We start from the raw sequence: 24,733 nt of genomic DNA, 5'->3' as shown, positions 1-24,733 counted from the left end.
GGAAAGAGAGGGATGGAATTGTCGCCCTTGACTGTCGAAGACGACTTGACTTGGATCCACTGATAGAGGGGGAAAGCAGTAAAACAATTTTATTCCGACGTGTCCCCCCTCAAAGTCAACTTTATGGTTGTAATTAATTTCTATCAATATTCATTTTTACACTGAAATGAAAATTATCACCGTTCTCATTTTTTCCAGCAGCTCCAAAAAAAAAAAGATTCTGTGAAATTTTGATTTGATACCATTGCAATGGTGTCAACAAACGTTTTTTAAAAGAAAAGTTTGTATAATAATTGATGCAAAGATGGTAAACTTTTATGCTTATAAAACAAGTGTCTGTGGTGATATTATAATACATATTGCCTGACTCTCGAGCCATGCACGGTCTGAGTCCGCATAGATGCGGGAGAGGGTCGTTCATATTGGTCGTGGATTGTGACGATGAATTTTCTCCCAATATTCAACATCAGATCTCTGATTGAGTGACAGGCACTTTTACATGTATTTGCCACCACCACCACCCCCCCCCCCCCCCCCCCCCCCCCCGGCGTTTTCATTTTATGATAAAGTCATATTCATGATAAAGTCATATCCATGATAAAGTCACATTCATCAACATAAATGAAAAATATGGGTCTCTACTTTCATGTACATTTACTATGCTATTTGTTTTTGAAGCTAATTTTAAAAATCGCTTTGTCGACTGACACGTAAAAATAATTAGATAACGAAATGGTCGTTGAATAATCTCTAATTAGAAAATAAGCTATATTTGTAAATAATATAATTAAAAAAAAAAAGCGGGTGATGTGTAACTCTGGATTAAATGTGTTTGAGATGCGTGCGATTAATTTTTAATGGGGAAAATGATTAAGCAATATACCCTACGCAATGCGGAATATATAAAATTGATTGTCAATCAAACTTTAAAACATACAATTAATTTATTACATAATGTTTTCAAGATTCGTTTCACTATTTACCCGAAATTGTCCCAGGTAGAATCAGAAAAAATGTACAATACTACAAAAGTATAAAATGAATTTAATGTTCTTTACTAATACGATTTATCAAAAATATTGAAACATCAATTTATGGGTTGATTTTTTATGATTTATTCAAAGAAAGATAACTCAATTATCAAAATGTAACGTTATATTTCATTGGTGTATTAAAATCATCCAATGAAACGACGCGTAACTAGCACAGTTTATTTAGAAGAAAGTTACCACAAGGACTCGGTGTCCGCAATATTTCGACATTTGTAAGTAATTTTAAAGAATTTCATTACAAACTCATGGTTTTTAATGAATGTAAAGTTGTGGACGAAGGATTAATGAATATAATGTTTGTATTTTTTTCAGCGATCAAGTTAAAAACACAGAAAATTACCGGTTTTTCCCTGTTGCATGACCTTGACAGTATACAGCAGAGTATCGAAAAATATTGAATAAAACCACCGGTCTGGAAAAGTTTATATTCCTACTTATCCCTGGGAAACAACACGGCTACTGTCCTGGGGTGTGAGTTTGACCGAGCGTGTTGTGCCTGCGGCGATTTGTCAAAAAATCGCCACGCTGGCTTTTGAGCATATGTGTAGATTTTGTCACACGAAAAGACACTTGCATTTCAAAAAGACGTGAAAATGTATCGTGTAAAAACATTTATCTCGGGTCTTTCCAAACCACAGACCCTTGGAATTCTACTTCAAAGGACTTGTGCCAGTGTGCAAACCCTCTCGGACAGGGCTCAAACAACCCACTCCTTTCTCAATGGCAGCTCTTCAGTGTACACAGAACACATGTACGAAGCATGGCTGCAAGATCCTTCCAGTGTGCACAAGGTGATTCATGTTTTTAAATTTGGATTTGGATATATCCATTTGAATGATGTGAAAATTTCATCATCTTGTGTAGTCATTCCAACCAACTGTCAACGAAACAAGCTTTTTTGGTTTTTTTTAAATTCTATTATTAAAACTAAAAGAATATGTTATAAAAAGATATGCACCGAGGAGACAGATATGCTCTACCTTTGGTGCTATTTTTATATCTGAGATGACAGGAAGCTGTTGGCATGATGAATTGGTATCGTACACCTGTTCATTTCTGATTTAGGACAGGTATTCTTTTAGGTCACTGGTAGAATTTTTATCTCTAAATGTTTTTGCGTGCTCTTACTATGTTAGCATGTCATTAAGTGCCATTCCAAATGATTTAGATTTGACCCTCAAAAATTGTTTATCCAAATCAAAATTGAATGCCTACAATGTTTGATTATTGACATTACAAACAAAGTCATATCATAAGGAGAGAAATAACTGCATTTTATTCTGCAAACAACTTGGTACAGTAATTATCCTCTCATAGAAATTAGATTTAAATATAAACAAGCTGAGATTTTAAGTATTACATGTTGAAGTAGTTATTCTGATAATTCATTAATATTTTGATTTTATAAATTGTATATATCAAAGATAAGTAATAAAAAATTGTAACATTAAATAAGTTTCCTCATTTTATGGTCCAAATTTGTCAACTGTAAAAAAGCAGAATACAACACACCCTTCCTTATTTATTTAAAAGCTTAGAAACATTCAGCCTTTTATTAGTGTTATGTGCTGTAGATATCCAGACATGGTCTTATTCCATATTGAATGATAAAAGATTTATATTTGTGCAATTTTTGTTAGATTTTTTGATACACTTGAGAGAAATGTTTTATCTAAGTAAGAGCTGTTTCTTTCATCAAAGTTGATATAGGTAGATTTAAAACTTAATAATATAGTAACATGATAGTGCTCTAGAAATAAAAATCAATATATACCACTTATGTAATAATGCATTTGATGACAATATTAAAGGGTTATTTCTGTGCACACATATGGTTTCCTTTTTAAAGAATGTGCAAGATTTTTTAGGATGAGTCAACAGACAAATAATTATTAATTCAAAGCTTTTATCACATCTGTAACTAACTTCAGTAGCTGCATTGCACATAACAACACATAGGTATGTTGGGAAGCGTTTTCAATGTCACAGAGATCTCTATGTCTCCTAACACGGAGTTTGTGTCGTTGAGCCATTAGTTTCTTCAAAGTGACAGATTGCGTAATACTGACGTATCATTCAAAGTGAAGTGAACATGGTAAAAGGCACAAATTACACACAAATGTCATAATTGTCTAAAGTAGTTGCAATTTACATGCATCATGTTATTTATTTTGTTCACGCAAGTCATCTAGTATTTATTCTATGCTTAATTTTACAATATTTCCCCTACATCTCTTTTCAATGAACAAAATATAACTTCCTTTTTTGCTATTTGTAGAGAAGAATTTAGGGTGCAATTATGATAACAATAATTTTTTGGTCTTTTACAGTCCTGGGATGCGTATTTTAGATACGGGGAATTTGCCAGTCCTGCTCAATTGGCGCCACATGCTCAACCTTCGTCCTCTGTAAATACATACAAACAGAGCCAAGAATACTACCACGTACAGAGTCTCATTCGATCTTATCAGGTGGGTTCATGAACAAAAAAATTCAAAGTATTTTTATTGAAATCAGTTTTGATCTAAAACGTTTGATGCAACTTCAAAAACAAAATTTTTGTTATTCATGATAATGATATATGTGTAAAATATGAAATGCTTAGCTGAATGAGAAAAAGAAATTTGTCTTGATAATTGTTATGTTATGCAAGTTATTTGTATATTATGATTGAACTGGTTAGATTTATTTCTTGAATGCAACCTGAATTTTATTTCATTTTGACTAATACACTGTATTGTTATAAAGGTACACTACTGCAGGTTCATAGAAAACAGCTTGTTTTTCAGGAAATTTCAGTCGTTAGATCATCTGCACACAGCAATTCACTTGTTTCAACACATTTTAGTCTCTGTTCTGGAACGGAAATATTTCCTACAAGATCATGACGTCATTAATTACTGGTTTTACTTTCAATTACAGAGATTTCTATTTAATCAGTAATCACAAGATTGACTGACATTTTGCACAAGACTCGTCCCAATATTTCCTTGTGCGTAAGCAATACTAGTTGCAGGATTTTTTAGTGAATATAAATGACAGAGATAATGGTCAGGCAATGCTGCAAATTGCTGTGTCGGCATTGTAATGACACATATTTACTTCTCAAGAGCATCATTGATTGGTGTTTCAGTGTGACAACGCGAGCACTGGTGTTAGAAATCAGCTGAAATGAATATTGATGCGCCTTCATTTACCCAAATCTCTGCAGTTTTTTGTACAGATCACTATACTTCAATCTGTATGTAAAGATTAACTTGGACGTCAAAGAAACTTTTGTTTTTTTATAGCCTAGTTTTGTACCATAATAGTCCTTTATAAGGCTAGCTGCTACAGCCATGAAGGGAAACGAAGTCAAAGTGTTCATGTTTAGATAATGTTTACAGTCTTCTGTTAGATGTAATTACATTGTTGTGTCATGCAGCGAAATATCTGGAGCAAATTTTCATATGCAAGATGTAGATTACGTACTGTAGCAATTTTGAAACAGTGAACTTTTCCATTACAAAACTGGTTTTGACCAGTGTTGCATGGACCAAGAAAAGAAGTGAAGATAAAATGATTTTTGGATAATTTTGCTGTGTGGCACATATCTATATGAGTCAAATTGTTAAAATTGGTTGTTTTTAAAAAAAAAAATTTGTGAACCAGTTTTTAAAATAAAATTGACAAGAAAACCAAATTTTGCTTTTAAACTGTTTTTAAAACGGATTTCCAATAATTTGATGATCAGAAAATATAAAATTTTCTTATACATTGTAAAACTGGTTCATAACATTTTTTTTTTCATTCATAAAATGGTCTTAATAGACCCTCATCATACTTCACTCTTGTCATCGCATGTTTCAACCATTAGGAAAGAGGGCATAAGATTGCACACTTGGACCCGCTGGGAATAAATTCAGCGGACTTGGAAGCAGAAAGTCCCAAAAGCCTGATGCTGAGCTCCCACAACTTTGGTGGGTATACCTGGCACAGAGCAGATGTTGTATTTAACTTTTGAGTAGCACCTATACATCAGTACTTGTGTACAGGTTTTCTTTTAATCACATGTATGCATATGAAAATATGTATGAATATGTATATATCATTTATGAATATTTATGAAGGTTGTTTGAATGTACCATACATATTTCTAGCTGCATGAGGTGGAGTTGTGTGTTATTGATCCATATGTTTTCTTCTAGAGGTTTTCTAATTTGTTGACTTCTTCGTGTATAGATTCTTTTTGTTGTTGGATGAATTCCCTGTAGGAGAAATTTTTTCAGTATCGACCTTCCCATTTTGCAGCTTGTGGCTTTATTAAACGGTGTGATTTGGGTTTATATGCTTCCATTGCGCCATGGACAAATATGACCATTCTTGTGGCCTATCCTTTATTGCCTGAGCTGTGATCTAATGCAGTGCTACATTCATGACCAGAAATAATGCAAAATATATCACATGTTTAATCTGAGTATCCATAGATGTCAACCATATATTTTTGGACCTTTTAAGTATAATGTAACACTGAAATTTTTAAGTTGAGATGGTGTGTTGATACATTTCTAATGAAAGACCAGATTAAAACATGTGATACCACAATCTCCCATGATTTGTGATTGGGTTTGATTTTTATCCTCAAAGCTTTCTTTTTTATATTCCTTTTCCAAGGGATAGGAACAGAAAACTTGATAAATATCAGACCTGATCACAAGCTATTAGAAATCCAATATATACCTAGAGGGTCACATTAGCAGTATTAATATTCAAGATCTATTTTTACCGGTTTTTAATTTTTTATCTTTAATTGACATTTTTCAGAGAACGGGTGAAAATTAAGTAAAAAATGCAGCAAAGTTTTTATTTGCAGTTTTTCGATGCAGAGCGACAAATGATGCTAAAGCATTCAATTCAAGGAGCATGGGGTTATTCTCTACCAATCTCATTATTTCATTTCATTGTTTCCCCTCTTTTGTTTTCGTTGCCATAGGAACGTGGCCATCACTATGCCGACTTAGACCCACTGGGAATAAATGATCACACTTTCTCTAACATGGGACTAGAACTAGCTTACAATCATTTCCAGTTTGGTAAGAAATTGTTGCAAAAATCCTTAGGTTGCGGTGGTACAAACTGTTTTCCTGGAGATTGCTTTTTGCAATCGTGTTACTTTTGACCATTTATTATTCTCTTGCATCCTTTGGAATCTAATAATTCAAGTAAAGTTAAGAAAAAGAAACAAAATATTTGCTAACACAATAACAATTTCTGCTGCTTTATGAATGAAAGATATTTTTTCTTAAAGGCTAACTTGATTTTTAGAAGTTTGAAATTAAGCCTTAAGTCCAATTATTGTACAGGGGTTTTTTTTAGGGTATTTTTGTTTTTTTCTTTTTTTTTCATAGAAATGAATGCTTCTAGAAGAGCTTTGTTGTAGACCCAACTGCTATAAAAAAAATTAATCATAGTTCCACTGCAAAGATTATCTTACAATATAGATTTCTACAACCAATCGCAGCTCTGCTAGCTATCATAATAATGTCTTTCTGCCAGCAGTACTTTGAGGCCATGATCTTTAAAAAAACTGTCTGTTTACCTTCTTGCGTCAATGTTAAAACTTTCGATTGATTTTTTCCTTCCAAAAATTGTGCTTAATTAAAATACTGAAACCCAACTTTTATTCTTGACAACTCTACTTTGCGATTTACCAGAGATGAAGTGGTTTGCCACAACTTATTTTCACGAGCAAATCTTATCAAAATCCATTTTGTTATAACTACCAAACAACAAAAACTGGTTTACGGCAAGAAATATTTGCAACAGTAAGGCTCTCGGGAACCTCATGAAAAAATTTTGCACACGAATAAAAGTTGGTTTACATTAGTAATAGATCACAAACAAATAAAAAATTGTGCTCAGATTGTAAATGAAAATACAGAGTGGGGTACTTTTTCCTCATTTGGAAGATGGCACACAAACAATTTTTTAAAGATGGCCCGATGCTTCATGTAATACTTGTAATCAAGATTACCTGTCTGATTATACCGGTAAGTAGTTTTCAAGGAAATTTCAATTAATTCAAATAAAATCAATGATGTAATTCCAATTTTTTTTTTAATTTGAATAAAATTTACCATTGAAGGGTTAGCTAAATTATTTTGATACTGGTAGTGTCTACCTAAATAAATTAAGAACATGTATAATGAAATGTTCATAAAACTCTGGCATAAACATTTTTGTGATACAGAATATTGTTCAGGTACTTAGATACTGAAAAGGTCCTTTTTTCCAAATATTCAGACTAGATTGTCAGAGGGAGTAGGGTGGTAGGGACAAAGAGTTTTGTGATGCTGCATGTTCAGAGGATTTTTACATGGATTCTTAATCTTGGTCAAATTTCATTGTGGGAATGTGTGACTATGTTTTCAGTTTTTTTGTGTACAACTATGTACCAGTACCAGGTAATGGAAAATGAAATATTCTAAAATTTTCCTCAACAAATTCATAAAATAGAATAAATTATTAGTGGGAGAAGGAAATTGAAAGCATAAACCACAGAATGTTGCATGTTGTTCCGAACAGGAACAAGTTTTATTGTGTTTGCATGCTTGGTGATGTGTTTGGGTGTTTTTTGTTTTTTTTCTCAAATCTCAATGCAATATTACATAACTTCATTGTTTTTGCATATATCCTCATACACATGTATAGTACATGTATTTAAATTTGGATTGAAATTGAAATACTAATCAACCTATGACTGTGGATATTGTCCTTTGATATTTGAGAGAGAGAGAGAGAGAGAGAGTACAAATGTCTTATATGTAAATTGATCATGTTTGCATACTGGATTTAAATTTTACTGACTGATCTATGTAAGCAGGTAACCAGAGCTTGAAACCGGTTTAATCAGGTTTTAAACGGTGTTAAGCTGGATTTTAAAAAATTATCTCTCATTCTCTCATTGATATGGCAAATCTTGTAATACTTTTAATCCAAATCCATCTTGTAAGAATTCAACATTTACATCTAATATTATATCAAGTTTATTGACATAATGATTTAACTAATTTGAATTGAAATTAAGGCACCCTGATGGTATATTCTTAATCGGTTGCATAACATTAGGTATAAAAAGAGATTTTCTTTACCTGCTCTTCTGTGTCAGAAGTAGATTAGTTCTCCCATTATGTCAGATTTAAGACAACATTTTTTAAATATGTAAGTTGATTAAAAAAATTGTTTATCTGTTTTGGCTAAGTAGGAATGAGGTGCAGGTGAAAAAAAATTTCATAATAAATCTCCATCTTATATGCAGCAGTCCTAAATTTCTGAAAAACTGAATAAAAGAAATATTTATTTTAACGGAAAAATTTCCAGATATTTCAGCTTTAAAATTTGAAAATAATATAGAGCTTTTTTTTTTCATTGACAAAGTTACTTACCTGGTACATATGGTAGTCTAAAACTGACCCCAGCCATCCAGCCCTCTTGAATTATTGGCATAAATCATTTGGAAACTGACTGCCAATCTCGTTAGAGAAGTGATACTGACAATATGGACAGAGATCGACTCACAAACTGTCAATTTTGAATGATTTGTGGATATTTCTCCAGTAATTTAAATCTACCTGTTCACAAACATATTTATAGTTGTATCCTGACAAAAATATTGTAAGCCAGTCGACAAGCTGACCAGTAAATACCACACAAAACATTTTGCTTATATTTTTAAAAGCCAAAACACTTTGCATGATAAACAATTAGCAAATGCTAGTAATTGCATAAAATTTATGTATTTCCATACTCTTTTGACAACAAAGTAATTTTTTCTGAAAAGAATGCAAGTTATTGAGAGAATTATTGCAATATTTATTAATGATTTATTTATAAATTAAAACAGTAGTAGAGATTAAGTTATACCATGTTAAGAGGTTGAAGCTCATGTTTTATCATGCTACATGCTGTTGGTATGCATTTATCCCACTGCATGTAAAATGCATGTAAAAGCACATTTGTCCCACTTCCTACTTGTACAGGATATATCCAACAGTTAAAAGGATCTTAAATACTAAGTACTTCATTTTAGTAACTTAATTTTTTTTAACTATATTGTAAATATAAGGAAATGTGTGGCCATTTTTTTTAAAATCCTAAACAAACATCTGTACATATACATTTACCATGGACACTGTATAATATGGCTGATAATGGTTCTTTTTTGTGTAAAAATCAATAGAATGTTATTTTCCTTTATTATATTTCACCTATGACAAATAGCAGCAGTTGTATCACTGTATTTGTTTATAAGCATTCATTAACTAATTATTTAAATTTAGAAAAATATCATATTGCTTTTTAAAATTGTCACATCATGTTGAATGATTTAACTCAGTGGATTTGGCATTTCATGAAAAAGTAGCAGACTTCCAAAGTTAAGTTAAATTACATGGCTGCAAAACATCTCCATCATATTATTTTCACTCACAATCTAATTTAAAAAAAGAAGAAGTTATTATGCCAACATTGATTTTTTTGTCACATTCACAAAGCCTAATTTCTCAGTATCAGAATACAGGGTAGTTATTATAAGGTGGTAAAATGAATTACTGTGGAATCGTTAAAATTCGTGGAGGCTCAATTTTCGTGGTATTCTTAAGTAGCCCTCCCCCACGTATTTACATCCTCAACAAAAACAAATTTTGAAAGAGTTTGTTATCTTACTGAAACTAAAAACTAACAAATCCATGAAATGACATCCCCACGAATAAGCAAAAATCCCACAATCCACGAAAATTGACCCCCACAAATTTAAATGATTCCACAGTATTTGACTCATTTGTGAAATCGGCAATAGATAATAATTGACCTTGTGGTTTACATCTGCTTCCTATGCTTAATAGATTAATTATATTATCTCCGCATCTCTGCATCTCAATGTTATTTTAAAAAATTTGTTCTATTGTTTGAAACGACTGTAGAAGTATTTGGAGAGTATATTTGCGTGACTAAAGGTGGAAGAGACAAGATGATTCTATAATGAATTAAAGATGGCTTAGAACATGGAGAATTAATGTATTTAAACATGTACCACTTGTGAATTTAAGGCCCTTAAAATCTGAGCTCCTATAGTTGCTAGTTTATGGATGGCTTGACCACTGCAGAAAGTTAGGGGGGGGGGGGAGAAAAGCTTTAATATACAAAAATGTGTACAAATTTCATGTTCAAAGTAATGAAAAATGGAACATTTCAGGCAGTGTTGAGCTGTGTAAACAACATACGACAAGTACATGGAAATTGTAATTGTGCAATTATGCTAACAATATGATAGGAATATACTGTAAATATTGCTGTAAAAGTTACTATATATATATATACTATCCTGTAAAAAGTTGCTATACAAAAGCATGGTGCTGTTATTGCATAGGTACACTATACTGTAAATAGTTATTGTATACAGGTAGATGTACTCAGCTTTAAATAGACACTATCTGTTAACTATGCTGTAAAGTTGAGATTTATATGTAAATTATGATGTTATTGCTGTAATGTTAATGTGTGTAGAGTGTACACTACAGTTATTTATTTGGATTTATTAAACTGCACTCGCTATAAATACATTTCAAATCAATTGTCATTAAAATTTAAGAATTTCATTAGTCCACTTTTGTTTTTGACAAGAAATGCTGTATTTTTTTCTCTCAGAGAATATTGACTAAGAATGCAACAAATAAAGAAAAAGTACTGATTTAATAAAGCAAAAAATGTAAAATGAGTTTAAATAGATGAACTTCCTGATTTGCTTTGTTTACTGTATTTGATATTTACTTTTATGTGTAGTAACTGTCAAGTATATCATTGTGGTTGGAAATTTATAGGTGAAAAAGACCTAGACAGGAAGTTTTATCTACCAGATGACAGTGTGACGTACATAGGAGGGGAAGAAAAGTCATTAACCTTGAGAGAGATAATCCGCAGACTTGAGGTTAGTACAAATAATCCACAGACTAGAGATGAGTACAAATAAACTATAGATTTGAGGTTTGTGTACAAATAATCTGCTGACCTGAGGTTTGTGTACAAATAATCTTTTGACCCAGACGAGGTTCATACAAATAGAGGTCTATATGGTACTGGTACATATAATCTATAGACTTGAGGTTTGTGCAGGACATATAATCTATAGACTTGAGGTTTGTATGGTACATATTATCTATAGACTTGAGGTTTGTATGGTACATATTATCTATAGACTTGAGGTTTGTACAATACATAAAATCTATAGACTTGAGGTTTGTATGGTACATATTAACTATAGACTTGAGGTTTGTATGGTACATATTATCTATAGACTTGAGGTTTGTACAGTACATATAATCTATAGACTTGAGGTTTGTATGGTGCATATAATTTAAAGACTTGAGGTTTGTGCAGGACATATAATCTATAGACTTGAGGTTTGTACAGTACATTTAATCATAGAGTTTTTGTTTGTATGGTACATAGACTTGAGGTTTGTACAAATAATTGACAGACTCAAGGTTTGTATGCGACATAATCTGTAGATTAAAGGTTTGTACAAATAATTGATAGACACAACGTTTGTACGGTACATTTAATCTGTAGATTAAAGGTTTGTACAAATAATGTGTAGACTTGAGGTTTGTACAGAAGAATAAGCATGCAAGTTTGATTCAACCAGTGCCTTTAAATTTCTCAACATTTTTCTGTCATTGGATTAGTAAATTAGAATTTTACAAAAGAATTTTGTACATAAAAATTGCAGCTCATATTGCTCAAATGATGGCTTACTGCCTTTGTAAAATGCAAATTTGTTAGAGATATAACAATTCTAAACATATTATGATAAGTATTGATATTTGCGTTGCTTTTGGTAGAACATCTATTGTAAGCACATTGGAATCGAGTACACTCACATCAACAATGAGGAGCAGACTCGCTGGATCCGAGAGAAGTTTGAGACCCCCAGGATCAGGGAATTTTCCAAGGAAGAGAAACACATCACTCTGGCTCGTCTCGTCAGATCACAAAGGTTAGGTCATGCTGGAATAGTTTGATAAATATTCAGCCAGCCAGGTATGAAACAGAATGACAAAGGGAGGAACACCGAAATTAGAAAGTTATTACGATACAGTTGTCTGCTTATGACTACAGTGGTCACAATATTTGCCATATTTGTTAATTTGAGATTTATCATAAACTTGATGAGACTTGGATTTTATTTTTTGCTTGAAGCATGTTACAAGTGAAAATCAAAGTACTGAAGTACTGACGGGAATTGATTTTATCGATTATCATTTTTTCAAAATCAACGATATGTGATTTTGCATGGCAAGTAGTATCAGTAATTGAAATATTTCTGAGAAATTGTATGGATCCAGGCAAGATTGAACTCTTGTCTTGTTCAACCAAACGCTCGAGGCTGTTTCCGTTTATCTCCGACAAGCAAGAGAGACTCTGTTTTGTGAGATATTAACGGAGGCAGTCAAGCCTCTGGTTGAACGAGACTACATTGAACTCTAGCGTAGGAATACATACTTTAAAAATTTCTAAACTGTCTGTAAAATTTAAAATTTTATTACTTTCATGGTATTAATAAATAAGTTTTCCTGAAAAACAATACTTCAGAATACATAGCATCGAATTTATTGATTATTTTCAAGAACTAAGTGTTGTCAGCAATATTGATTTGTGCTTAGGTCCAAACACTGTTTCACTTTCGTTTTGCCCGAGTGAGTGCATAGGAGAGTTGATTAAAATCAACTCCCAAAAAATTATTGAATTCTATTTGAATATTTTTACAAAATTGAATTGTGTGTTTTCTTCAGGTTTGAGGAGTTTTTATCAACTAAGTGGACCTCAGAGAAGAGATTCGGTTTGGAGGGATGTGAGGTTCTGATCCCTGGAATGAAGACGGTCATTGATAGATCGACCGAGTTTGGGGTGGAGAGCTTCATCGTTGGAATGCCTCACAGGTTCTTATCACAATTTGATTAAATTTTCAACAAAAATTCATTATTGGTAAACTGTAAGGGAAGTAAAAATGTTCTGTGATGTAAATTTTCCATTAGGTGCTTCAATTTGAAACTTTTGAGGATGCACAGGTTCCTCATTGCAACTTTCTGTTCTGTTCCAGAGGGAGACTTAATGTGCTGGCCAATGTCTGCAGAAAACCATTGGAGAACATCTTCTGTCAGTTTGACTCCAAACTCAATGAGGAAGACGAAGGGTCAGGAGATGTGAAGTACCATCTGGGAATGTCTCACCACCGACTGAACCGAGTCACAAACAAAGAAATCAATGTAGCCGTGGTGGCCAATCCGTCCCATCTGGAGGCCTCAGGTCCAGTAGCTCAGGGCAAGACCAGGCACGAACAGGAGTGTGTAGGGGATACAGACGGAAAAAGGGTCAGTGCCATGGCTCTCATCACATTTGACATCAGTTTTACTTTATCACTTTAAATTCCTATTATTCAGTTGGACAAATGTGAATTTTTCTAAATTTCATGGCCCCAGAGCCTGAAGTGTCAAAAAGTTGTCAAAAATCTTTAGGCTGAAGTGGACAAATAATCATTTTAGAGTGAAATTATTGAAAATGCAGAGCCCCAAATCCCAGTTCAGACCTCTATGGAAATGTTTTTTATTGTTGTGTGAATGTTTTGTAGGTTATGAGCATTCTGTTGCATGGAGATGCTGCTTTCTCCGGTCAAGGTGTGGTGTATGAAACTCTCCACTTGAGTGACCTCCCGACCTTTACAACCCACGGAACCATCCACATTGTGGTTAACAACCAGGTTAGATCAAGGGAGGAAACAAGAATAATTTGTCTTATACCTGTTCATTTACTGCTTGAAATCACTGAACATGTGCAAAAACTTAATTTTTATTTAATTTTGCAAAACTTGCATCTCATCTGAATAAAGATCATCTAAACTTTAAAGTCATTAAAGCAAGTCAATCTCCAGGACTTGCATGAAAATCATACCTAGCAAAATATTAAGGATCTGCAGTAACCAATTACTGTAATTTGCCAAATACAATAAGCAGTTGCGTAAAATATTCACCGTCCACATTTGGTCTGAAATTTCGTGAAAAAAATGTAGTTCTGGTTCATAATACACACCAAGACTTTTGACCGAACTGTCATGGTAATGCAGGTGGAAATTTTTTGTACTGAAAATTTTGTATTTTTAAAGTCATGACTTTCTGCAAAGCGGTAATCTTCCTATCAACAGATTTAAAGCAAAACATTTACTGCTAAATACGTCCAAACGATAATCTTTAATTGTTTAAAAATGTCCGTAAGTTAGTTAACCTATAAAGGCTATGTACTTCATTACAATAGCCAATGTTCTATCTGTGAAAAAAAAGTGTCAAAATTCCATTGGGGTGTATAAATTAATACCCACTCCTTTCTCACAAAGAAATTTTCTGGAAAAAAGTGTGTATTTGGAAAATTAGAGTAGCTTTTATTATAACTTTTTTTTTGCTTTCATTTCAATCCAAAGGTTAAAAAATGAATATGTTGAAAAGATTATGAGTTGAATCACATGCCAGCAGAGAAATACATTTATGATTATATTTGTAGATTGGATTTACCACTGACCCTAGATTTTCGAGGTCCTCCCCATACCCCACAGATGTGGGGCGAGTGATTAATGCCCCCATCTTCCACGTGAATGCGGACTACCCAGAGGAAGTGGTGTACGTGTGTAAGGTGGCCGCCGAGTGGAGAGCCACATTCGGAAAAGATGTGGTGGTGGATCTGGTAAGGAAGGGGTCATAGGTTAGCTATTAGTTATATGGAAGGGTTCATTATAAATCAGTATTCTGAAGTTGTTATCTTATTCCTAAGTTGTTTTCATACAAATAAGCATACCATATATCCAGTTTATATTTGAAATGATCTATTTTTGGCTTTTTTTTTTCAACCTTTTCCATTAATTTTGCAAAAATAATTTAAAATACCGAAATTGTGTATAACAACAGAATTTGTTAAGCAAAATTTGCAGCACATGAAAAATTAATATGTCATAACATGAAGAAAATTATATGTATCAAAGATTTTGGCTCTGATTTGATGCAGTATATCAAGTAAGCTGAGACTGCATGATATTTAGATACGATGATTTAGTTGTTGATCTGTTGTATAGGTGTGCTATAGGAGAAACGGTCACAATGAGAATGACAATCCGTACGTAACCCAACCTATCATGTACAAAGCCATAGAGAAACAAAAACCCGTGATGGAGAAGTACGCAGCCGAGTTAATCAGCTCGGGCGTAGTCACAACCGATGATTACAAGGTATGTAGACATACAGTGCCTGGTGTTAATCTTGAACAATATTTTTTTAGTATACAAGATGTAACTTGTACCCAGTTGTTTTTGATCTGGGCTAACTTGTGAAGTAAAATTTCTCTATCTGATACCTGCTCAATCTGAGGTATAATATGGGCTCACAAATGCAAATGGTTCAGTATCATTTGAATAAAAAAGAGAACACCCTTTATTGATTAAGTTATTTTAGACCACTTTAATTGCTAACTCAGCTAAATAAGCATATGCGAGATTTCTGACTTGTACCCTGAAAATTTGATTCCCTTTCTTAATCAAAATTAAAGCCCAAATAAGTTATGATCCTTAATCAAAATTTAAAGAATCATGATAAATCATAATAAAGGCTTTTTAAATTAGAAACTTTTATTACCTTTCATAATCAAAATTAAAGCTTAAATAAGGAAGGATCAATCAAATTTTGAAGAATCATAATGGAGGCTTTTTTCATTTAAAAACAACGCATCTGATATTAATATGAATTAAAAAACAGGATTTTTCAATTCACTGGTTTTCAGATCTTTTCCAGCAGACTTTTTGTTCAATAAGTATGTCAAGATATCATAATATGCTGATTTTGATGATAAGCCCCACTTTCCTTATCAAAAGTTAAAATAATCTGCACATAATAATCTTTATATTGTATTATGAATTCTTTAGAACAAATTTTAATGCAAGATTATACATTTTAAGTGTGTTAACAAATTTCTGACCTTCCCCATTTTGACAGAATGAAATAGAAAAGTACGATCAGATCTGTAAGAAGGCGTACGACGACTCCAAGGGCATCCTGGTCAACAAGAACAGTGAATGGCTCGACTCACCCTGGGGCGATTTCTTCGTCAACAAGGACCAGATGAAGGTGGCTCCCACTGGTATCTCAGAGGACATAGTACAGAAACTGGGTGTACAGGCCAGCACATACCCCAATGATCTGGAAATTCATAGCAGTAAGAGCCTTATTCAATACATGTCCAAAAACTCACTTTAACTCTTGGCCATAAATATACATGTACATGTATTAAAACTTGGTTACTGTTTTAAACTATGAGCAATGTTTGGACAAGGGGGGTTAAGAAAATGGGATAGAGGGCAAGTTTATTGGATTACTATTATTCTGTCAACACATGAGACTGTCGCAGGTTTATTACAAATAATTGCATTATGATTTGCATCGTAATATGATTTGCATTGTTAAATGCACAAATTACATTTGATAGGTCTGAAGCGAGTGTTGAAGACCCGTATGAAGATGGTTGAGGACAGGACTGTAGACTGGGCCCTGGGAGAGACCATTGCCTACATGTCCCTGCTGATTGATGGCTACCCAGTCAGACTCAGTGGACAGGATGTAGAGAGAGGAACATTCAGGTCAGTATTTAAGTGGTGCAGCTGTACAATGCCAGATTATTCTTAAGCAATTTTAGCATTAATAGCCAATTCAATTGATTTGAATTTCAGGAAAGAGAATAGTCATTTAATGTCAAAGATTTCACATGAATTTATGTATCACATGCACAAACTTTGTACTTATTTATGCTTTCTGTTGCATGATTTCCTATAACAGTTTAATAACGTTGGTATTTTTCAGTCACCGACATCATGTGATCCATGATCAGCTGGTCGACAAGAAGACCTACTGTCCACTCAATAACTTGGACGGTCTGTTTGAGGGAAAGAAACCTGCCCCCTACACTGTGTGTAACAGCTCACTGTCAGAGTATGCTGTGTTAGGTAAGCTATTATGTTAACAGCTCACTGTCAGAGTATGCTGTGTTAGGTAAGCCATTATGTGGAACAGCTCACTGTCAGAGTATGCTGTGTTAGGTAAGCCATCATGTTTAACAGCTCGCTGTCAGAGTATGCTGTGTAAGGTAAGCCATCGTGTTTAACAGCTCACTGTCAGAATATGCTGTGTTAGGTAAGCCATCGTGTTTAACAGCTCGCTGTCAGAGTATGCTGTGTTAGGTAAGCCATCGTGTTTAACAGCTCACTGTCAGAATATGCTGTGTTAGGTAAGCCATCGTGTTTAACAGCTCGCTGTCAGAGTATGCTGTGTTAGGTAAGCCATTGTGTAGAATGGCTCACTCTCAGAGTATGCTGTGTTAGGTAAGTCATCATATGTAACTTCTGGCTGTCAAAGTATTCTGTCTTAGAACTACCAATGAGAAGAATAAACACTGGATTGGAACAGTTTACACAGGTCCATTTTTTAATGCATGTATCTAGTTCAATCTTCTTTGTCTTGAACTCCTTGGCACCAAGAAAATGTTAAAAAATATTTGAGATATTTAGAAATTAATGTTGAATAAAAAAACAACCATCAGTTTTAACTAATGGATTTGAAATATTGATGTATTAAAGATTTTGCAAATTTACTGTAATTTCTTGTCTATGGTTGTTGGAGGTTTTTTGGTGCAAATTGTGATGTCTTCAGAGTTTTGAATCATTTACTGCAGTCTCTGATGTGTCTGCTTGTAATTTTTGTAGGATTTGAAGTGGGCTTCAGCCAGGTAGACCCAAATTGTCTGGTTCTGTGGGAGGCCCAATTTGGGGACTTTGCCAACACTGCTCAACCAATCATTGATCAGTTTATCTCCTGTGGACAGGATAAGTGGGTCAGGCAGCTTGGGCTGGTCCTTCTGCTCCCCCACGGATATGAGGGCATGGTAAAACTAGATCTTGTATCTGCTTATCCTTTTTATATGATCCACATGAAATGTATAAAAAATCATTTTTTTAACTGATGTACATAACCAACTACTATACATTGTACTGGTGAATTGATAATATTGAATACCACTATGTGTCATAGAATTAGTATCAAAAGGAAACATTCTGGACCACGTTTTACAAAAGAACTTAGGACAAAGACGTACATATTTTCAGTCTCATGGAATGATCTTTGAAGAAAAAAAATTATATAAAACCATTCATTTACAACTATTTTGATTTCTACTACTATATTTTACAGCCAATAGAATAAAACATTAATTTGTAATTAAAAGCATTCAAGAATTTGGTCGTAAGTTCTTTTGTAAAACGCAGCCCTGGAGAATAAGTTTGATCCTTTCTATTCTTGATGATGTAAGGCTAAGCAATTTTCCTTAAAGCTGCTGTGCAACCATGTACAGATAATTAAAATGGGTCATGTCCATATGATGTTATAATTATGATTACTAGGGACCTGAACACTCCAGTGCCAGACTGGAGAGATTCCTGCAGATGTCAAACGACGACCCAAGCCAGGAACTGGTAAGTTTAATGAACATTTACACCAAACTCTTAAACAGGTTGAGGTATCTTTGGGGATACATATATATCTGCACAGGTCAACCATTGTCTCCTGATGAATCGGCCCTCAATATGTAATCACCTTTCTTTTTTGACTGTCTTTATTTTAGAGTACTAATTGTGTGTATGTGTCTCCCATCTAACAAACCAATTTAATAAAAGTATGTTGTAGTTGCTGTTGTTGCTAAATCACAGTTTTAGTCCTGAAATGTTTGAGTTCTATGGAAAAAAAATTAGGTCCAGGCCTTGGTCAGATCAGTATGTTTCCATGACTTTACTTTAGAATCCCTATTTAGCGCTAGCTTTTAAATTAGGGATCCTGCCATTTTAAAAATAAAATCCTGAAAACATAAAATTGCAAGTGCTAAACTTTTGTAATGATTTCCCAAAGTTTACAGCTATGAGAAAAAAAAAATAAAAGCCAGATCTTATAATCTAGAAGGGGAACTTCTCTCAATTTCGTGCGGATATTAATTCCTTGTGTTTAATTTGGAATCTACAGTACATAGTATAAAAAAAAGCACCCGTAAGAAGGAGGGTGTCAAATGTAACTAAAGGATGAAGAAACTGGTTCAAATGTCTGGTATAAATAACTGTGATGTTAATGTGTTTCCACTAATGAATATATTTTTCCAGATCCCACGCAATCTTGAGGTAATCTCAGTAAATATGGAATGATATTACTCTGCTGTTGTACTAAAAATCATCGTGATATTCCATCTCAGTTACCCCTGCCATTTTATGATTGTAGTGAACTGAATCCCTTTCCATGTTGCTGAATCTCAGTGAATGATATACATGTTTACCTTTAGAGACAATATGAGACATTCTAAGTTGTAAATTTTTACAGTACAATTGAATTAACGTGTGTTAAAGATCAATCTCTCTCTGTCTCTCTGTCTGTCTGTCTGTCTCTCTCTCTCTCTCTCTCTCTCTCTCTCTCTCTCTCTCTCTCTCTCTCTCTCTCTCTCTCTCTCTCTCTGTTTTGTTATATTAAAAATTAAATGAGACATAGCTCTAAGGTCAAATATGATGAGGAGAAAAGATGAAATATTTGTAAAACCTTGATTTTTAGATAAAGTACACATCAATCCACAAAATTTCAGCAGATCTTTTTGAAAGTTGTACCAAGGATATTTTTGTTTCAGCGGTCAACTATTTTTTTTTTTACATAACAATTTAAAAGCACTATTTTCAAATACATTAACATATGATGTTGTCCATCACGATATATAAACTACAGTCTGCAAGCATAAGTCTTAAGTTGTCACAACTGTGTATTGACTGTTCGCATGGTTATAGTGCACACCTGCTCATGATCAAATTGTTCAGAAAACATTGCTGCCAAAGCACATTTCTTTTTTCAGTGCTATAAAAGGCTTTATGATAGGCTTGCAAACTAAAGCTGACAGCTTACATGCGTTTTTGACCATTTAAAATGTACTGAATTTTATTATCGTTGTTAGTGTTAGTTGAGTTCCTCCTCCTTGATGATCATCGAGTTCCTCCTCCTTGATGATCATCGATGGTGTATGGATGATTTTCAATTTTCATTCATTTCTTTACCTATAAAATTAGCACTAGTTTAAGATGATCCAGCGAAGCAGCTTTTACAAATAGATTTACCTTTTGTTTGAAAAATAGGAGGCTTTTTTCATGATTTTGTGTTTCATTTTTGTAATGATGAAAAATTTGCTTTAAAATGTGGTAGATGTACCAATTTATTTTAATACCATAGCTTGAGACATGCGAGGTAAAACATATGCCAATTATACATGTTTAAACTTTAAATTTTTTACTAGTTTTTATACATTGATCAAGTATTTGTCCTTTCAGTTGATTTAGCATGCTCTGCCTTCCTTTGTTGTTTCCTTTCATAATTTTTCAAGGTTTCACTAAAAAATACCATCATGAGCCATTTTATTTATATTCATTATCATTTGTGACAAACTAATTTTTTTTTATTAATTGTCCATATTCATTGTAATGCATTACATCTTCACATGAATAATTCTAATTAGGGAGTACATGTACTAGTATTCAGACACTACAGTTTGGTGTGTTTGTTTCCTTGCAGAAATTTGGGGATGACTTTGTGATGCAACAGCTTCATGACATCAACTGGTTTGTCTGCAACATCTCCACGCCAGCGAACTTCTTCCATGCCATCCGTCGACAGATTCTGCTTCCCTTTAGAAGACCAGTAAGTCATTGAGCTTGCTTTGATAAACTCAGTCGATACGCAAAAGACAAAACTGAGAAGTAAATTTTGATTAAGAGTACTGTATCATAATGAATTGGTTCTTTCTGAGGAAGGTACTAGTGAGTGACTGAAACTAAGTAAACGAGAATTTTAAAGTTTGTGGGATACCGGTATTTTTTCTAATGGCAAAAAAAAATAGAAAGGGTAATTGTGAATGGGAAACTTATTTGGTGATAATTAACTCAGTTACTGTTAATTTCCAAAAAAAATTGGATACTGGTCATTTTTTCATTTTGTATGTGTTAACAAGCAAGAAGTGCTTGATTTGTTCAAAGATGGATGCATGTACACAAGTACTTTGATTTTTTTCAGTTGATTAATATGAGCCCCAAGGCCATTCTTCGTCTCCCAGAGGCCCGGTCATCATTTGATGAAATGATTGGAGACACTGAGTTCCAAAGGATTATCCCGGAAACTGGAATAGCCACGGAGAAACCTCAAGGAGTCCAAAAGCTGGTGTTCTGTACTGGAAAAGTGTACTATGAGATCGCCAAAACCAGGAAAGTAGCTGAGAAAGAACACGAAGTAGCAGTTGTACGTGTTGAACAGGTAAGTCTGTATTTTGTGTACCTCATATTGTTGCATGTTGTTATTTACAATTTCCTATTTTGCCCATTGTGTTACTAAAGAACATAGTATAAAACTGTTATTCTAAACCGAGTATAAAATGTTTTTTATTTTGCAAATGGCAAGAAACTGATCTGCATCATTTAATTTACACAAGCAAGTGCTGTAAACCAACTTTTCTCGCCGTGAATCGGTCCTCAAATATTGCTGATATGTTAATTTTCCAGTTGATCTACATAATAATCGTGAAAATAAGTCACCGTGAACCGGTGATTCTCCCATAATTAGTGAAATAAAGTCGCCCCGAATAAAAGTTGATTTACTGTATTTATTTTATTCAACTCGTGCAGAAAGAATACTAGTCAGCAGCAATGAATATCTGCAAGCAAATGTTGCTTGAGTACAATGCTTGGTTAAAAATATTACACATTAAATAGTGCTTAAGACCATGAATGCTAAGCACTAATCAAAGACATTTAATGATCATGTTCTTTTCCTTTCTAGATTTCTCCGTTCCCATACGATCTGGTCAGAGACGAGATTGCTAAATACCCCAACGCCAGTATATCCTGGGTGCAGGAGGAGCACAAGAACATGGGTGCATTCCAATACGTGGAGCCTCGGCTACGTCACTTGCTGATGAACATGGGACGGAATGATAAAGTCAAGTAAGTCGTGTAGTAACCAATTATACTGTAATATGTGATGAATGAAATACAGTTACCTAAGTAATGAGGAGCATATAAATTTTTTTGACTTAAAATACAAAAACCCACCAAAAAAAAAACTTACCTTAATCCGTTGAATATAATTCGCAGTAGTGTACATATGCACCCCAAACCCTGGGCTTGAAAGTGGTGAAAAAAAGCTAGTTCGGATGTATTATATTTGATTAAACATTAATCCTGAGTATTAACAGAGTAGTTATACACGCTCAATTTCATCGCAGAAATATGCTACCGGATATAAGAAAAACTTACTGATACTTAATTTTTGTAATCAATTTAAATTTGAGTGGGGGATAATTAACCTCCCCTTCAATGAATTATTACTCAATTTTTCGGAATCTAAGGGGGGGGGGGGGAGGGGTCGGAGTGAAATCCAAAGAAGATAATTTGACTGGAAGAAATGAATCCCGACTCCCCCCCCCCCCCCCCCCCCCCCCCCCCAAAAAAAAAAGATAAAATTGTAATGAAAAAAAAAACTAGCTCAGTAAATTGAAGGAATAAGGGGCTCTGAAAATGGGCAACAAAGTTTTGTTTTCTGTTCTATGTATAAATGAATATGCATATAAGAGTACTGGTATTAAATCTTATTACATATTGTGTGTGTTTGTAGGTACGAGGGACGTTTCCCAGCTGCCTCACCTGCAGCAGGTAACAAACAACTTCATGAGCAGGAGCTGGATGCCTTTATGAGCAATATCTGCAACCCAGATTTCTATTAAAATGGCAAACATCAAAATCAAGGAACTTTTCAAAGGTCTTCAGCGCAGACTTTGTGGACTAAGTACTGAAATCAATGCCGCAAACACCAAATGCCACTGAATGTGCCTAAATTCTTTTGTTACGGTCTCAACTATTGTTTTCCCCCTCTTTATTTAAAGGACTCGTGTAGACTGATTTCCTTTTGTTAATTTGTTTTGGATTTTATTTTGATGAATTAAAGATTCCAGCAACTGCATAATTCTTTGGACAGAATCTCTTTAAGATAGAAGGCTTTGGGGATTGAACTTTTGCTGGTTTCTTAACTGTGAATTTTATGGGAATATTTCATATTTAATTAACTCAATCAGATATCCTGTCATAGGTTTTTTTCTTTCTTTGTAATTGTGTGTGTGATATGCAATTGGACACCTTTAAAAGAGAAATTATTTATTATTTTTTTCAAGGGTTAAATTATATCGTTGATTTGTTGCAAATGTTATGAATTGATTTCATGTGTATAGATACACGTACAAGGATTTTTTTTTTCTTCCGTTGGTGCAGAAGGAGATAGCTTTTCTCATCATTGTTGTTTGATGTACACTTTTCAGGGATTGTTTTTTTTTTCTGTAGAAGAGGTGTAACCTCCTTGAGTAGTGTTAGCACTAGACAGACAAGTTACTCTCATTCTAAGCTCACACACAACCCGAAAATATTTACAGCCTCTTTGTCATGTGTCTGACATTTTCTAGATTTTGTTCTCATCAAAACACTGGTACTTACATGTAATAAAAGAAAAATTATTTTGTACTTTGTTGGTTGTTCTGAATTAATTTTTATTACAATGTTTTGTTTTCATTACATGCACAACAGTTTAAAAATATTTTTGCACCTACACATTCTCCCATTTAACCCTAATTACTAACATCCTTCAAATAACAGTAGATTTTGATTTCATGTAGGTTGTCTATCACTTTATACGAAAATGTGTTGTAGTTGGGTTTTTTTTTTCAAAACTGATTAGCTACAAAATTATAATGCTTTTACCAAAAAATTGTAGCCAGCTAGTTTAAAATATTGTAAAGGTATTACATTTGGGTGTGTACTCTCTTTATTAAATATTGCAGAAAAGCAGCTTATGCTATTTCAAGTTTCAGTACATTGTTAATTTCAAAATACACATTCAGAAGCATGCATAATCAAATATGACTAAGTTGGATTTTTTTTTTATTTTTTTAAATCAATCTCAAGATACTGTACTTATGAAGTCTGATACATTCACAGAAAGAAAGAAAGTACCAGTATGATAAGGCATTTTTTTTCTTCTGTGGTTATCCCTGGTATAATGCACAGGTACTGGAGTAATGGTTTTGGTTAATAAAAAGATGCTTTCTTTTATGAAGTAGAACAGTAAATTAAGAGTAATCGGAGATGAAATATTGAAGAAAAGACAAACTTGATATTCTATGTTGTGGGTTCATGACATAATAATTTCTACTTGTTGGGCGTTTGTTTAAATTATTGTATAAAGAGTGTAAACAGGATAATGAGTTCCTTATTTATTTAATGTTGATGAACTGTAAGACATGAATGTCTCCACATCTCCATATATATAAAGAATATTTATAATTTTGCAAATAATAAAAGATCATAAAGCTTTAGATGTGTTTGTGTGGTGTTATTTTTTTAAGTTTTTTATATATATAAAATATTTTAAATAAATTTATTTGAAATCCCCATCTGCTCTCTCTCTTTCTTTCTCTCTCTCTTTCTTTCATTATATCCTACTTTTACCCAC

General features: G+C 33.5%; 1 protein-coding gene across 6 annotated transcripts; it reads left to right on the top strand.

The window, feature by feature from the left end:
* The first annotated feature begins 1,174 nt into the window (after window positions 1-1,174).
* Window positions 1,175-24,596, top strand: LOC105334026 (2-oxoglutarate dehydrogenase complex component E1). 6 transcript variants are annotated; one of them, XM_066067252.1, is made up of 21 exons: window positions 1,175-1,264; window positions 1,365-1,843; window positions 3,383-3,523; window positions 6,025-6,124; window positions 10,910-11,016; window positions 11,930-12,084; window positions 12,881-13,027; window positions 13,189-13,459; window positions 13,717-13,845; window positions 14,640-14,819; window positions 15,205-15,357; window positions 16,118-16,337; window positions 16,608-16,758; window positions 16,979-17,121; window positions 17,878-18,056; window positions 18,571-18,642; window positions 19,318-19,335; window positions 20,759-20,884; window positions 21,257-21,493; window positions 22,016-22,179; window positions 22,850-24,596. In XM_066067252.1, the coding sequence occupies exons 2-21, from the start codon at window positions 1,646-1,648 to the stop codon at window positions 22,956-22,958; spliced, it is 3,000 nt and encodes a 999-aa protein (XP_065923324.1). In that variant the 5' UTR covers window positions 1,175-1,264; window positions 1,365-1,645; the 3' UTR covers window positions 22,959-24,596. The 6 variants fall into 6 exon arrangements, with proteins under 6 accessions (XP_065923324.1, XP_034313460.2, XP_011435606.3 ...); XM_034457569.2 differs by lacking the exons at window positions 6,025-6,124; window positions 19,318-19,335 and adding exons at window positions 4,909-5,011; window positions 20,420-20,434; XM_011437304.4 differs by lacking the exon at window positions 6,025-6,124 and adding an exon at window positions 4,909-5,011.
* Window positions 24,597-24,733: the final 137 nt, after the last annotated feature.

This window comes from Magallana gigas, chromosome 7, assembly GCF_963853765.1.
Source record: "Magallana gigas chromosome 7, xbMagGiga1.1, whole genome shotgun sequence".
In the NCBI taxonomy this organism is placed as follows: domain Eukaryota; kingdom Metazoa; phylum Mollusca; class Bivalvia; order Ostreida; family Ostreidae; genus Magallana; species Magallana gigas.
This window is presented reverse-complemented; position numbering and strand designations above follow the sequence as displayed.

Excerpts from the sequence above, each read along its gene's own strand:
- LOC105334026 (XM_011437304.4), top strand. The coding sequence starts at position 1,646 with ATGTATCGTGTAAAAACATTTATCTCGGGTCTTTCCAAACCACAGACC. Across the intron at positions 5,012-10,909 it reads GCTGAGCTCCCACAACTTTG|GTGAAAAAGACCTAGACAGG; the intron begins GTGGGTATACCT and ends GGAAATTTATAG. Across the intron at positions 18,057-18,570 it reads CCCACGGATATGAGGGCATG|GGACCTGAACACTCCAGTGC; the intron begins GTAAAACTAGAT and ends TATGATTACTAG.